The sequence below is a fragment of the Podarcis vaucheri genome (genome assembly GCF_965113315.1).
Source record: "Podarcis vaucheri genome assembly, chromosome: 10".
Classification (NCBI taxonomy): domain Eukaryota; kingdom Metazoa; phylum Chordata; class Lepidosauria; order Squamata; family Lacertidae; genus Podarcis; species Podarcis vaucheri.
In genome coordinates this window covers 73,903,389-73,919,361 of record NC_138748.1, presented here as the reverse complement: position 1 = coordinate 73,919,361, position 15,973 = coordinate 73,903,389, and the positions used below count along the sequence as shown (strand labels likewise).

The following is a 15,973-nucleotide window of genomic DNA, read 5'->3' as shown; positions in this document are numbered from 1 at the left end:
GGGTCCCTTTACCTTTACCTTTATGGATGCAGAGCAGGTTCTAATGTATAGTTAGCAGAGTAACAACTTTAACACGTTGCAGGATTTTTTTAAAAAAAAAAATTCAAAAAAAGACCAGAGGCAATTGTATTTCACTCAGCAGAGCTTTACTGCTACTGAAGGCAAATGAGCATAATGTTCACAAATCCAATAGAATCAGGATTGGCACTGTCCATAAGAAATCCAGTTGCAGCAGACTTGACCTAAACTTATAACAACTTAAAATTCAAGGGCATGCAGTGTGTGCATGCACCTCTTTCTTGTTGTTGCTAAAAAGTGTGGCACTTGCGGTAACAACTTCATGGTGAGTACCATGTCTAGGAAAAAAGCACTGATTGGAAGGGTCATTAAGTCCAAGCTCCTGCAATGCTGCCATCTCAACTAAATCATCCAAGAGAGATGACAGAAAACCTCCAGCTCACCCATCTTGGCTCAGAAACTTCTCGTATTGCCATAGCATTACCTGCCACCCCACGACCCTTGAACTCCCCATATACGACCCAGTGCAACCTCACCAACATATACATTAGAGGAAATTCACACTAAAATGCTGTGTGTGTGTGTGTGTCCCCACCCGCCACGAATGAAGAATTCTCAAACTGAGATGGACATGTGGAGAAAGGAACAGATGAAGGTGATAGAGTACATGGAATTGGCAGAAATGACTGGCAGAATCCGAGATCAGGGAGAAGAGGCGGTGGAAGAAGAATGGAAAAAATTTGAAGACTACTTGCAGAAATACTGTAAAATCAATGAATGTTAAAGGGATGTTGGATTGAAAACAAGCGGTATTGGTAAAAAGATTAACAAGAATATGTAAATATGGTTTGACAATGGTGGAAAATATATATTTATAATAGGTTAAGATGCTGAGCAAGGACAAATGATAGAGGGTAAGGACTTGCTGAATTAAATATCTGAACTGGAATACAAAAAGGGAGGTGTGAGGAGGTCAGGAAACTAGTAAATGAAGTATAAGATATGAAATTATTGATTTTTTTCTTTTCTTCTTTTCTTCTTGTTAACTGTTTTCTATTTTGTATTTTTCATGTGTTTTGTTTTTGTATTTTTGTAGTTCTTCTTTCTTTTATTAGGGTTATTCTTTGTTTTTATTTTTTAAGTTTAAATTTTGAAACTTTTTAATGTTTGTAAAATTTCAATAAATATTACTTTAAAAAAAAAAGGAACGTGAGACTGCAGAAATGAGGGAATGAAACAGACAGCTCCTCCCACTCATAATCCCATACCAAGCAACAGAATAAGCAGGGAGAGCCGGCTGAGAAAGCACCAATTTATTGCAGATGTGCCCTGCACGTTACAGAACAGCTGCCGGGAGACAGCTGGAACCACAAGGTCTTCCCACAAAGGCTTCGGTGTGGATGCACAAGGGCCCTGAAATGTCTGGGGTGCATTTGGGAACCCCCTTGCCCCTCTAGTGAGCCCCAGGGGGGCAGAGTCCAGGCAGCGGCGTTGGGTCCTCTGGAGCAGATTGATCTCAGAAGCGAGCTTTGCCCCTACATGCAACTCTTGCCTGTTTCCTGCCGCATCCCTCCAGCAATTTCTGTGGCTTGCCAAAAAAGCGCATATGTGTGTTTGTGTGTCTGTATCTCTATGTACTTAAAAGATAACTATTTTGTCCCGGGAAGACGGCTTGTGAGATCTGATTTCATGTGCAGTAAGGGAAGGGGAACCGAGCTGACGGCTGCAGCAGCTTGTACAGGGTTAGTCTGAAAAGGGGAGGGCAGGGCAGCTGAGTGGCCAGGGGCCGGGATGGACTGTCCGGCTACTTGACTGGCCTGTTCTTCCTAATGTTCCAGTAGTAAGTCCCCACCCAAGAAGGCTTACCAAAGGTCCACTTCTGCGTGAGCCTGGTCCTGGGGGGAGGCCGGGTCACCTGTATGTTCCACGAAGGGTATTGCTGCACAGTGTATGGTGGGTAGGTTCTGGGGGGCGGCCTAGTCAGCACCCACATATTCCACGCTGGCCGGGTCGGAGCCACGGTCCACGTCTGGGTCCAGCCGTAGGACCCCCAGGGCGGCTGGGTTTGCACGGGCTGCAGGGGGGGCTCGGTCTCGGCTGGCGGTTGCTGCCAAAGGGGAGGGGGGGTCGTCACGACAGGCTGGGTGTAAGCCCAGTTCTCAAACTGCTGGATTTCATTGGGGGAGGCCGGCCGCTGCCTGGTGGTTTTCATCCAAGGATTGGCAAAGGTCTCAAGCGGCATGTGGACGTAGGGGCCCGTGGGCCACCACACCTGGGACGTTGAGCTCTGTGGTGGGGGCGGGGGCGGGGGTGGGGCCATCGTTGTAGGTTTCCCCACAAAGCCACCCTGGAAGAAGTCCTCCTTGGTCGACCACTTTATCCAGTCGAGGAAGTGCTGTGTTGACGTGTAGATGCCTGGCTTCTGTGCCTTGGCACAGCCCGTCCCCCAGCTGGTGACTCCGATGACCCAGAAGCGCTCAGACCTCATTTCCCGGCACATGAGGGGGCCTCCGCTGTCACCCTGAGGCAGGAGGAAAAGACAGGAGACGAGTGAAGAGGGTGCAGCTGCACTCAGGAGAACTGGGTTGCACATCCGCCAGCAGCAGCACCACCAAGGAGCTCTCATGACGACCACAAAGGATGGAGGCATCCCTCATCTTGCATGCAAGAGAGACGGGGTCACACAAAAAGCAGGGCTTCTGCAGATGGGCAGAGAATATCGCGCCGGGGTTGTTTCACTCATGCCTCAGCTCTATTTCAGCAGTGAGGTGAAATTCTGGGAAGGGCAGAGCAAAAGAGAGCCATACGACCGCTGGAAGCCACCTTACACTAAATCAGCCTGTTGCTCCAATTAGCTCAGAACTGTCTATGTTGAGTGGCAGCACCTTTCCAGGGTCTGAGGTCTCATTCACTCTTCCTTTCTGCCCCACGCTTTCCAGGCACTCTTTCCATGTTTTAAAGCTCTGAATCTGAGGGTGGATCTACACTCATGGTTTCAAATGTTAAGGAAGGGTTAAGGAATGACTCTGAAAATGTATATGGACCCATGATGTTCTGCTTTTAACATTCATAATGTGTTATTAAGGTGTGGCACCAAAGGGCACAGCAGAGCAACCCGCGGACTGCATTTTGATGAAAAAGACCAAGGTAAAAAAAACCACCACTTTAATTAACACGTATGCCTTGTGATATTTTAGAATGACATCTCTAATAACGTTCTAAGAACGTTAAACAGGTCAGTGTAGATCCAGCCTAAGTGTCTTTTTTGCCCCATGAAAACCTGCTCTTTAGCACTCTATTGAAGCAAACATCAATTTGGGTTTTCCAAGGATTGTGTTTGCTTTCGCTGTGCTTTCCAGAATGGGGCTTTGGAGCAAAAAAAATAAACAAAAGGGGGTAATCAGACACAGAGCTTTAAAGCACAGACCTGTGCCTGGAAAGAGCTGAAGAAAGGTAATTGTGGATAAGTTCCCAGGCAGAGAAGCTGGCTGGAGATGCCCAGACCTGAGACCTTCTGCATGTAATGGAGATTCGCTGGACCAATGTTCTGACTCGGGATAAGGCAGCTTCCTATGTTCCCAATGCCAAAAAGATGAATAATCTGGGAGCAAGAGGACTCTGTGGTGGGACAGGCAAACCTTGAAGGATGGGGAATTCTGAGGGACAGCCAAGCACGTCTTCTGGAGCAGGTGAGAGAGAGCCCTGAATGAGACAACTTGCCTGCCTTGCCCTCCTTGCTGAGAGCTGCAGTGTGGCATAGTGGTCGGACTAGGACCTGGGAGAGACCAGGGTTCAAATCTCTACTCAGCCAGGAAGCTCACTGGATGAGCTTAGGGGGCCGTCACTGCCTCTCAGCCCAACCCACCTCACAGAGTTGTTGTGGGGATTAAATGAGGAGGGGGAGAAACACGTCTGACACCTGGATCTCCTTGGAGGGAAAGTCAGGAAGATAATAACATATTGCTAACCACGGGGGCTGTCTGAATATGGGATGGAAAGGGGATTTTCCTGGGTGGGACAGAGTTAGGCCATTCCTCCAAGAGGAGGGGGCTTCCCTCGTCCTGCCCCTCCCCCCAGCTTCCCCCCTCCCTGGAGAAGCAGCCTTTGGCCTTGCGCCCCTGCATACCTGGCAGCTGTCAATGCCCCCTTGCTCGTGCCCAGCGCAGATGTTGTTGAGGTGGATGCGCTTATTGTACCAGCCGGTGCTGTTGCAGATGTGGGAAGGGATGAGGTTGACTTTGGCCTCTTGCAGGACATCCGAGGTCACGCCTGGCTCTGCAAGCAGGAAGTCTCGCTTTAGCATCTCGCCTCAGGACGCAACCTGGCTTCCAAGTCAATACAACTGATCCGGGAACTTTCTGAACCAGCTCTCACCAACCCAGTGCCCTCCCGGTGGTTTTGGGCTATGATTCCCACTGGCCCCTCTTATCAGCTGGGAGGTCCTACAGCCTCTGGAGAAGCAATATCCGCTTCCCAGTCCTGCCATCTTTGGCCATCTCGATGCATCCCTTGGTAGGTAGGAATATAGCCACCCACCCACCCTATCCGGTCCAGGAGCTGGGTGAATCACATTTTTTTTAGTTTAAGGACTCCCAGTACATCCAAGAGGTGGCTGGTCTCCAGTTATGTACGCATAGGGTAGCAGATGTGGTGTCCTCCCACCAGGTGTTGCCAGGCAACGCTTCCCCTGTGAGACCCTCTTTGATGTACATCCCACCCCAGGACTCTCACTTGACACATCTGTCACTCCCCAGCCGCTGACATAGCAATGCGTCAGAGACATCACATCCACGTCCATGTCAGGCAAGCAGGCCGGCTGGATGTAGTCGCTGCAGTTGAACGGCGCGCTCATCTCCATCAAGGCGATGTCGTTGAGGTTTATCCGTTGGATATACTGCGGGTGTACGATCAGGTCCTTGATGGTGCGCGCCTGGGCGTTGGGGCCAGGGTCAGAAAGCTGGTTGGCTCCCATCACCAGCTTCCATTGATCGAGAAACCTGTAGCAGAGAAAGATGGAAAACTGGCCCACCAAGGGGGAAGAAAGAGGTTCTCTTTGAACCGTGTGCCATTCGTCTATGATTTTGGGGAGAGATTCAGGAACCCAATGAAAAGCGGTTAGACTGAATGGTATTGCAGGTGTCTCTGGGTTTCCAAGGATGGCATGAGGGAGGGACTATTTTAAATTGTTGTTGGTGTTGTTTGGTTGATTTGTTGTTGTTGTTGCTGTTGCTGCTGTTGCTGCTATTCTCTTATTAAGTTTCTATGCCACCCTTCACCGGAGGACAACAGGGCAGTTTACAATATTAAAAACACAAAAATACGTACATAACATAATAACAAACGAAACAATACCCGCCACAGTTTAAAAGGCCATAAATGGTTTAATTAGCCAGAGGCCTGAGAGAAGGGGAACGCTTTTGCCTGGTGCCTAAAGTTATGTGATGAAGGCGCCAGGTGAGCCTCCCTGGGGAGAGCATCCCACAAGTGGGAGCCACCACAGAAAAGGCCCTGTTCTCGTGTTGCTGCCCTCTAGGTAGCTGGGGAAATATTCATATGTATAATGTCATATATAATTGTTATATAATATAATGTATAGGCTATATATTATCTCAGTCAGTAGAGCATGAGACTCGTAATCTCAGCATCGTGGTTTTGAGGATGAACAATTCCTGCATTGCAGGGCTTGGACTAGATGACCCTCGTGGTCCCTTCCAACTCTACAGTTCTATGATTCTGTGATTTGAACAAGGAAATTCCTGGCTGCCTGCAGCACTGTTCAGGGCATTTTGTGGAGAGAGATAAGTACCATGAGCGTGGCACCCAAATAATAATGCCAGTGATAACAATGACCATCGCTTTAGCTGTTATTATGGTTATTAACCTCTGTACAAGCAGTGCATGTAGGGCAACTATGCTTTCAGGGTGGCTAGCAGAATAGATCATAAGCAATCATTGCAATGCTCCATACCCATGTGGAATTAATGATACAAAACAGTTCATAAAACCACAGGGTTCAGACTAGGCTTAGGTACCCCATAGACTTAAACTAGGTTAATGATAATTTCACCTCCCCTGGGAACTGTAATGCTGTGAGAGGTGACAAAATCTGTATCATGCCAGCACTTGCTACTCTGGTGCCACCCAAATATTTTGGACTACAACTATCCTGAAACACTCATTAATTCCTGGCTGAGGAAGGACATAAACTTGGGGCTTTCTGGCACACACCTTACTCTACCAATTTTTAAATTCTAGAACTTCGTAGCTAGAAACCTGCGTTTCTTTTTTCCTCCTCCATCCCAACCCCCTTTCCTTTTGTGCCATGCCTTTCAGATATGAAGGAGGGAGCCATCTTTCTGCTGCTTGTTGCCTCCCCGACCCCCTTTTTTTGGCTGTGGTGAGGGGCAAAAATCTTTTAAAGGATGAAATGAGCTATAATGATCTCTGGTAGGCAAGCAGCCTGATAAGCAACAATGTCTCTCTGACATTATGTAGGTTTATTTACAAGAAAAACACATCCAGAGCATGGCTTCCCACCTGTTCATATTAATAGTAGTTGATCAGTCTGAATCACTGTCCCTCTCCCAACAGGAAGGACGCCAAAATCCTGCCTTTCTTCTCCTTCCCTTCCGTTGTTCTCTGAGCCCCTCCAGGCTCCTAGTACGGGGACTGCTAGTACTGCCTCCTCCCCACTCCCAGATGACGCAGCCTCAGACTCTGGCTTATCTGCTGGCTGCCTGGCAACGCTCTGGCCGCTTTCTAACTCTTCCTCTCCTTGGGAGCAAACAGCGTCTTCCCTGGGAAGGAGGGGGGCCAGACTGCCCTTCCTGGACTCTGACAGCCAGCTCTCATCTGCAGAGATAGCCCCTTGCTCACTTAGTTCAATTTATGAGGCCGACTCTTCTGCTGCACTCCGGGGGGCCATGTGCCTGACATGAGCTCCACAGCTCAGCCAGCATTACATCTGCCGGGCTGAATGATCTGCAGGGACAGCACATCTGGAGACTCTACAGCAAAGTCCCCCACCCCTTGCCACATGCAGCTGCCCCCTGGTACCCTGCTCACCTTCTGTCTAAGAAGCAGTGCGCTGCAGTGAGGACCCAGCGAGAGCTGATGAGGGAGCCTCCGCAGGTGTGCCTGTAGCCCTGGTTGGATGGGACCTGGATGCTGACGAGCCAGGGCCATGTCCCGGGGAGAGCCTGCGTGCCTCCGATAATCCGAACTGAGCCACCATGGCTGGGCGCCAAGGGACGTCTCCCGCAGACTCCACTGGAAAAGGACACAAAGCGCGGGCAGCCCACACATGCCATGTGTGACAGGTGAGAGGCACACAAGACTCAGGAAAGCAGAGCAGCCCTCCCTGAAAAGTCCGCCTTCTGCCACAGGAACCCGCCCAAGCCAAGCCTTCACCAGAGGCCCTTTCCCAAGCAACCCCACCTTGGGATGTGAGGCAGGCAACTTTGTGGGAAAAGGACTTCTCTGTAATGGCACCTGAGTTGTTGTTGACATTGGTCTGTCTCAAGAGACAATGGGGTGCACCTCTGCATTAGCAGGACCAAAGAAGAAGAGGAAGAGTTTTGGATTTGATATCCCACTTTATCACTACATGAAGGAGTCTCAAAGTGGCTCACAATCTCCTTTCTCTTCCTCCCCCAAAACAAACACTCTGTGAGGTGAGTGAGGCCGAGAGACTTCAGAGAAGTGTGACTAGCCCAAGGTCACCCAGCAGCTGCATGTGGAGGAGTGGGGAAGCAAACCTGGTTCACCAGATTATGAGTCCACGCTCTTAACCACTACACCACACTGGCTTGGAGTGACCTCCCAGGGATCAAGCCTGGGCAATGTGTCTGGAGGTCCTGGGCTGCCCAGACGACAAGACCCCTCTTTTGGCCTCATTGATGTGGTCCAAAGGAGAGCAGAGCAAGATGTTTGGCACCAGTTAGGCTGCAGGAGTTGCATGAAGGAGGCATACAAGACGCCACCCAACCACCTTAGGAACTCCACTCCAGATTTGTATAGGGTTTACTCCTGAGCCTTTTGGTTTAGGACCAGAGTTTTTCTTCTCCTCTATGGTCTCCCTTCCCAGGTGAATGAGCCCCACCTGCCCCTCACTTCCATCTCTTGGTTTCTTCTGCTCCATCTGCTGGAATCTGTCTTCACATGCAGAGGAAGCCCCTAACTCACCCAAGTTGTAAGAACGTGGCAACATAAGATGAGCCTGCAGGATCAGACCAATGTCCCTTCCAGTCCAGCATCATGTTCTCACGGTGGCTGGCCAGACGCCCGTGGGAAACCAGAAAGCAGGATCAGTTATGGAACTCCCTCCCTAGATGTGCTTGCCTGGTGCCCTGCAGCCCATGTCTAATCACACCTACTCAGTAGTAAGTCCCATTGAGTTCAATGGGGCTTACTTCCAAGTAAGTGTGGTTAGGATTGCAGGCATGTTCTTGGTTGCAGGCACAGGGGTTGGCGGAACAACAGGAAGGATGTCAAAAAGGGGATGCACTTCATTTAAAGTGATCTAAACGTCTGACGCGGGTGGCGCTGTGGGTTAAACCACAAAGCCTAGGACTTGCCGATCAGAAGGTTGGCGGTTTGAATCCCCGCGACGGGGTGAGCTCCCATTGTTCAGTCCCTGCTCCTGCCAACCTAGCAGCTTGAAAGCACATCAAAGTGCAAGTAGATAAATAGGGACTGCTCCGGCGGGAAGGTAAACGGCGTTTCCATGCGCTGCTCTGGTTCGCCAGAAGCAGCTTAGTCATGCTGGCCACATGACTCGGAAGCTGTACGGCGGCTCCCTCGGCCAGTAAAGCAAGATGAGCGCTGCAACCCCAGAGTCGGCCACGAGTGGACCTAATGGTCAGGGGTCCCTTTACCTTTAAATGACTTACTTAGGGCTCATTCACACTTCTGTTTGCCCTGCTCCTTTCCCCCAGGGAAACCCATGGGGTAAAAGGCAACTCACAAAAAAGATGGTTGCCGATTGCTCTGGACTAATTCACACTTCCGCTTCTGCCATGCTTAGAAAACATGGGGCTAAGAGGCTTTCCTCTTGTCACACTGCTTTTTCCTAGGAAAAGGTGCTCTTGAGCACACAGTCGGAGGAGAGGGATGTTGAGTATAATTGTTTAATTAAATTATTTAATTAAATTTCCATTAAAATGGAAAATAACTCTGTATATGTGCTGCTAAATGCAGAGCACGGAAACTTCCACTGCAGCTAAACAAAGGAGTTGCATAATTAACTTTGAATGTATCTCTGCTACTCTGTCACAAGGTGTTTAACCTTTGGATCCCACGGGGTGTATGCAATTAGTATTCGCTTGCAAACCTACGTTTCGTGGGAGTTGGGTCCTTGTTCTGTCTCAAGCACCTTGGAAGAAAAGACGTGAGGAGGTGATTCTCTCTAGGAAAACACAACCTCCAGCTGTAATGGGGGCTGTGGGAGAGACACGCCTTTGTTTTCCGCTCTGGAAGAAGTAATTTTATAGTTCCAAGATGCTGTGCCTGTGCTTGGTCAAGCATGTGATATCATGAAACTATTTGGATGTAACTTACTTTGTTTTTGTGTCTGTTTTGGAAGAAGTTCTATTAGTAAAGCTTATGAACCATATTTTTGGACTGGGCAATTTTTAGTCGAAGAAGAGTGTGTTGTATTCATCCAATTACTTTCCTATGTGCAATACGAATAACTGCAATAAGAGTGATTCAAATTCCACCCTGGTTGCCATTTGTTCCACTCTATCACTAAAGAGTGGGTTTTCCATGGGAAAGGAGTGGGAGAGGAGGAAGACTGCTTGGACCCCTACATTTTAGGCATGGGGAAAGTGGAAGTGTGGGTGAACCCTAAATTTAAGGAGGCCAGGAAAGACCAACCAGGGACAGAGGCAGGGGAGAAAGTGTCTGCAGTGGCTGCAATATGTGTGACCTGATACGAAAGCCAAAGGCAGGGGTTGGTGTCCACCACAACAGGTGCCTGTCTGAGCAGGAGGGCTGGGCTGGGGCTCTCATCTCCCTCCCACCTTCCCACTGGATTCTGATGCCACTTACCTGCAAGTTTCACCTAGAGCATGTTCAGAGAAGAATACGGAAAGGACCAAAAGAGGAAGAGGAAGCCACTTCATCCTACATGTCTCGACAGGTGGAAGCTTCCGCCGCCTGTTCCCTTTGCTCATGTGACATCACAAACCATGCGCTTCTGGAGCCCCGGCCAATCAGCACAAGGCAAGTATGACATCACTCTGGAAGAGCCCGCCATTCTCTTTCAGCAGAATGGATGAGGGTCTCCCATGGAAGTTCTGTGAGGGGCCGGCCTGAGGCAGGGCTGGCCGGGCAACGCAGCAGAACAACCCCTGGCTCTCCTCTTGCGCCATAGCCATTGTAGCCCGAGAGTATTGTCCTCAAGAAGGGATGGGGCTCAGGAGCAGAAGACTCCAGGTTCAATCCCCACTGCCATCTCCAGATGTGGAGAGCTGCTGCCAGTCTGTGCAGACAATACTAAACTAGGTGGACCATTGGCCCAACTAAGTATAAAGCAAAATAAAGAAATTCCTTCCAGTAGCACCTTAAAGACCAACTAAGTTAGTTCTTGGTATGAGCTTTCGTGTGCATGCACACTTCTTCAGATACGTATAAGGCAGTTCTGTATGTGCCACATGTTGTTGTTGTTTAGTCGTTTAGTTGTGTCCGCCTCTTCGTGACCTCCTGGACCAGAGCACGCCAGGCACTCCTGTCTTCCACTGCCTCCCGCAGTTTGGTCAGACTCATGTTTGTGGCTTTGAGAACACTGTCCAACCATCTCGTCCTCTGTCGTCCCCTTCTCCTTGTGCCCTCCATCTTTCCCAACATCAGGGTCTTTTCCAGGGAGTCTTCTCTTCTCATGAGGTGGCCAAAGTATTGGAGCCTCAGCTTCACGATCTGTCCTTCCAGTGAGCACTCAGGGCTAATTTCCTTAAGACTGGATGCGTTTGATCTTCTTGCAGTCGATGGGACTCTCAAGAGTCTCCTCCAGCACCAGAATTCAAAAGCATCAATTCTTTGGCGATCAGCCTTCTTTATGGTCCAGCTCTCATTTCCATACATCACTACTGGGATGTTTGGAATGTACTTCCATACATCACAGCTTGGGAGTCTGTTCAAATCATTGGTTGGGCAGGGGGTGGGAATCCTCATCCAACGGGGTGGTTTCTGGCATTTGAAATCATTTTTATTGGTTTTCCATGGGTCTCCTGTGGCCAAAGCCAATGAGGGCAACTCTAGACCATCTGCAATGCCTAGCAAGTTTGCACATAGCCTTTTGTCTGCTCATGTGATGGGCAAGAGGTGTAGCAACACTTATCCCATTGTCACCCCACTTGCTGCAGTCTCCAGTCTCTGCTACTCCTTTTGAAATCTGGAGGTACCGTATTTTTTGCACCATAGGACGCACTTTTTCCCTCCTAAAAAGCAAGGGAAAATGTGTGTGCGTCCTATGGAGCGAATGCAGGGGGGAGGCAGGCGGGAAAAGCCCTCAAGAGCCGCACACAAGCTTTGTGCGCTCTTGCGGGCTTTTCTCCAGGAGGGAGAAGGGACTGACTGGCCGCATCAGTCCCTTCTCCCTCCTGGGGGAAAAGCCCCCAAGAGCGGCACCCTCTTTAAAGGCTGTGCACCTCCTGCAGGCTCTTCTACGAGGTGGGGAAATCCCCCCACCTCCCAGAAAAGCCAGGAGAAGCCGCGCAGCCCCTTTAAAGAGCGCGCGGCTTTTGCGGGAGGTGGGGGAAGCTGCAGCGGATTCCCTCCTCCCGGGCTCCCTTTGAAGCGGCAATGTGGGAGGGGAGCAGCTTACACTCGTGTAAGCAGCTCCTCTCCCACTTTCCTCCTTCAAAGCAACTACGGAGGAGGGAAGGAAGGGGACCATGGATCCTCTGCTGGCAAATGCAGCAGATTCCCTCCTCCTGGGCTCCCTTTGAAGCAGCAAAGTGGGAGGGGAGCAGCTTACACTTGTGTAAGCAGCTCCTCTCCTACTTTCCTGCTTCAAAGCAATCATGGAGGAGGGAAGGAAAGGGGCCATGGATCCTCCACTGCTTGCGGCTGCAGCAGATTCCCTCCTCCTGGGCTCCCTTTGAAGTGGCAATGTGGGAGGGGAGCAGCTTACACTCGTGTAAGCAGCTCCTCTCCCACTTTCCTCCTTCAAAGCAACTACGGAGGAGGGAAGGAAGGGGACCATGGATCCTCTGCTGGCAAATGCAGCAGATTCCCTCCTCCTGGGCTCCCTTTGAAGCAGCAAAGTGGGAGGGGAGCAGCTTACACTTGTGTAAGCAGCTCCTCTCCTACTTTCCTGCTTCAAAGCAATCATGGAGGAGGGAAGGAAAGGGGCCATGGATCCTCCACTGCTTGCGGCTGCAGCAGATTCCCTCCTCCTGGGCTCCCTTTGAAGTGGCAATGTGGGAGGGGAGCAGCTTACACTCATGTAAGCAGCTCCTCTCCCACTTTCCTGCTTCAAAGTGGAGGGAATCCACTGCAGTTGCGAGCAGAGGATCCATGGCTCCGCTTCCTTCCCTCGAAGCAGGGTGCAGGGGTACAGGGGGGAAAGAGGGCAGGAAATAGATGCCGGGCAGGAAGACACAACCTCACTTTGACCACTGAAAGTCCACCCCAGCCTCCCCAGATTTCCACTGAGACGGCCAGGCTAATCTCGATGGCCATAAGTCAGGCTCAGCATTATTAACTGGACTTAGATAAGCCATGGTTTCCCTTCCTACCCTCCTCTGAGGCTCAGTTTAAAGCAGCAAAGCGGACAGGAGCCGCCCGCTTTGCTCCTTTAAATAGTTTAGTGTAACATTTGATTCAGAATATTTTTTTCCGTATTTTCCTCCTCTAAAAGCTAGGTGTGCCCTATGGTCAGGTGCGCCCTATGGAGCGAAAAATACGGTAGTTAGAGGACGGATGGCGGCTAACAGATTGAGGCTGAATCCTGACAAGATAGAAGTACTGTTTTGGGGGGACAGGGGGCGGGTTGGTGTGGGGGACTCCCTGGTCCTGAATGGGGCAACTGTGCCCCTGAAGGACCAGGTGCACAGCCTCGGAGCCATTTTGGACTCACAGCTGTCCGTGGAGGCACAGGTCAATTCTGCATCCAGGGCAGCTGTCTACCAGTTCCATCTGGTCTGCAGGCTGAGACCCTCCCTGCCCACAGACTGTCTCACCAGAGTGGTGCATGCTGTGGTTATCTCCCACTTGGACTACTGCCATGCACTCTACGTGGGGCTACCTTTGAAGGTGACCTGGAAACTGCAACTAATCCAGAATGTGGCAGGATCTAATCCAGGATCACAACTATTCCAGGATCACAGGAAGTGGCGGCCGGGACCATATAACACCGGTCCTGAAAGACGTACAGTGGCTCCCAGTACGTTTCCGAACACAATTCAAAGTGTTGGTGCTTATCTTTAAAGCCCTAAATGGCCTCAGTCCAGTATATCTGAAGGAGCATCTCCACACCCATCGCTCAGCCTGGACACTGAGGTCCAGCTCCGAGGGCCTTCTGGCAGTTCTCTCACTGCAAGAAGCAAAGCTACAGGGAACCAGGCAGAGGGCCTTCTCGGAACGTCCTCCCATCAGATGTCAAGGAGATAAAAAACTACCTAACTTTTAGAAGACATCTGAAGGCAGCCCTGTTTAGGGAAGTTTTTAATGTTTGATGTTTTATTGTGTTTTTAATATTCTGTTGGGAGCTGCTCAGAGTGGCTGGGGAAACCCAGCCAGATGGGTGGGCTATAAATAATAAATTATTATTATTAATTATCATCATCATCATCCTTAAGCTATGAGATCCGAGCCCTGTCCTGCCAGCCCATGGCACGGGTTATGGGGTCACACGGCAGTTTGCTTCTGCCAGGAGTACTCCTTTCTCTGGCACAGCCTCTGGTGAGACATCAGGGCCAAGTCCAAGGAACATCTTGTTGCAGCGCTTCTGTCAAAAACATGGAACTCTCTGAGGCCTCATCCACACTTCGGCCTGTCCTGTGTTTTCAAGGTCCAGGTCCAAGAGGTTTTCATTTGCCCTGCTCTTTGCCTGGGAAAACCCACCATTGAATCGGAACAAACGTCACTCCACAGAAAACCCAATTTGTGTTTATTCTGATTCAGCAGTAAACAATGGGTTTTTCCCAGTGAAAGCAGCAAGACAAGCAGAATTGTGGGCAAGATCTCAGACTATCAGATTGTTGGTTGAATTAATGTGGGTTTTATTTTATCTTGTGTTTCCTCCATTTTTAAGCTGCTTTAGAAACCCATGTAGAAAAGGAGGGCATAAATTAAATAAACTGAGCTGAGCCAAACATAACACTGGTGTGTTCTTTCCATGTCTGAACTATTGGTCAAAAGAGACTGCAGCACCCCACACCCCACCCCGAAATGTTCATCATGTTGTACCCGCGTTCTGTGCAAGACGAAAAAGTAGATGGAATTGCTTGTTTTGTGTTCTACCCTCTAGATTTTATAATCAACAGCAGAGTAATTAAAACCAAACATTCCTAAATACTACCAGAAAAGAACATGCCAAAGAGAAAGAGAAAGGCTTGTGGTACCAAAATTGTGCAATACGCGTTTGTCTATTTTGAAATTAAATTTTGTAAAATATTGCAGTGAGTTGTGTCAATCATCCTGCTCCATGAAGGAGAAATTGCATACCTGTTTTTCAACTGGTAGGAGTTGAAGCATCTGAGTTTGTCACAAAAGAGAGGAAAAGTTTTGGGATGCCTTGTCAGGAATGAGCCAGCTCCAAGCAAAGGTTTGCAGCCAACTGCAGAAAGCAGCCAGTAACAGACAGGCTTAGATGTTAGTCAGGCAGGGGAGAGCTGGCAGCTGCAGACTTTGGCTCTTCCTGACCTTGGCAGGAAGGATGATAAGGCAGTAGTTGAGAGAAGACTAGAACACAGCCAAAGCTCGCAGGAAGCACAAATAGGCTGAATAGACTCAGAGATAACCTCTCAGAAAAGGAAGAGGTTGGAGCTGATCCACTAAGTCAGAAGAGTCAGCGAATGGGAGGGCTGCTAGATAGGAAACAAAACAAGAGACGTAAAGTTCCTAAGTTCAATATCTTCGGTCGACACCGGAAGGAGTCTTCAGAAGAGTCACCTTGAGTAATGATGCTGGAGGCTTTGTTAGAGCCATCCGGAGCTGTTTGTTTTTGCAATAAATCCTCCTTTTTAATTATCTACGCTTACTGTGTTATCAAGCTGGGAACTTGGACTCCTGATATGTCTGTAATTGTGGCTGCTCTCATAAATAAGTATGTTATTTGACAAGACCTGTATGTGGTCAAGTCATTTTGGAATAATGGCCTAGAAATATCATAAATACCTATAGATAAATGGAAAGATGTGTTGGGAAACTGTGTACATGCAGCTACTCACACAGAGTCAATTAAGGTTTGGCAGACAGCCAAAAGGTTATGTGAAGGAGTAAGTCTGCCTGGTGATAACAGAGGCATGGGGACAGCTCCATGATTGGTCAAGCTCTCTCAAGGGAGTGATGGCCTACTAACTGGAGTTGTGTCAGAGAGAGCAAGCAAAAGATCTGTGTTCTGTTCCTGTAAATAGTCCACTGTATATAATAAACACCTAACTACAAGTTCCTGGTTCCTGCTTCGTCCATCCTGTCTGCAGTCAAGTTGCCAATTGCTTCCATGGATTCTGCGTTTACTCTGCTAGGTCTGTCTAAGGTCCTGCAACTAGTCAGAAAGTTGTGAAACACCAATAGGTTTTGCCAATATGATGGACCATGAAGCCTGAGGTTAAAAGGATGCCTGGAAAAATGGAGGGAGGAGATGCAGACAAAAAGCAGATAGGCCAGTAATCCTCTCTTGGGGCTCATCCACACTCCCTTTCATACTGCACTTTCTAGGGATTCCAGGTCTGTGCCCCAGTGGCTTTTATTTTCTGCCCTGCTACTTTCTCTGGGAGAGCCTGCATTT

At 49.3% G+C, this 15,973-nt stretch overlaps 1 protein-coding gene across 1 annotated transcript; it reads right to left on the bottom strand.

Annotated features, from left to right (window-relative positions):
- Positions 1 to 1,316: 1,316 nt before the first annotated feature.
- Positions 1,317 to 10,215, bottom strand: LOC309542536 (acrosin-like). Its single transcript, XM_082241388.1, has 5 exons — positions 10,069 to 10,215; positions 7,084 to 7,287; positions 4,750 to 5,015; positions 4,145 to 4,293; positions 1,317 to 2,539 (listed from the first exon to the last, which is right to left on the bottom strand). Exons 1-5 carry the CDS (start codon positions 10,191 to 10,193, stop codon positions 1,823 to 1,825), a joined length of 1,461 nt encoding a protein of 486 aa, XP_082097514.1. The 5' UTR covers positions 10,194 to 10,215; the 3' UTR covers positions 1,317 to 1,822.
- Between the last annotated feature and the right edge of the window lie 5,758 nt (positions 10,216 to 15,973).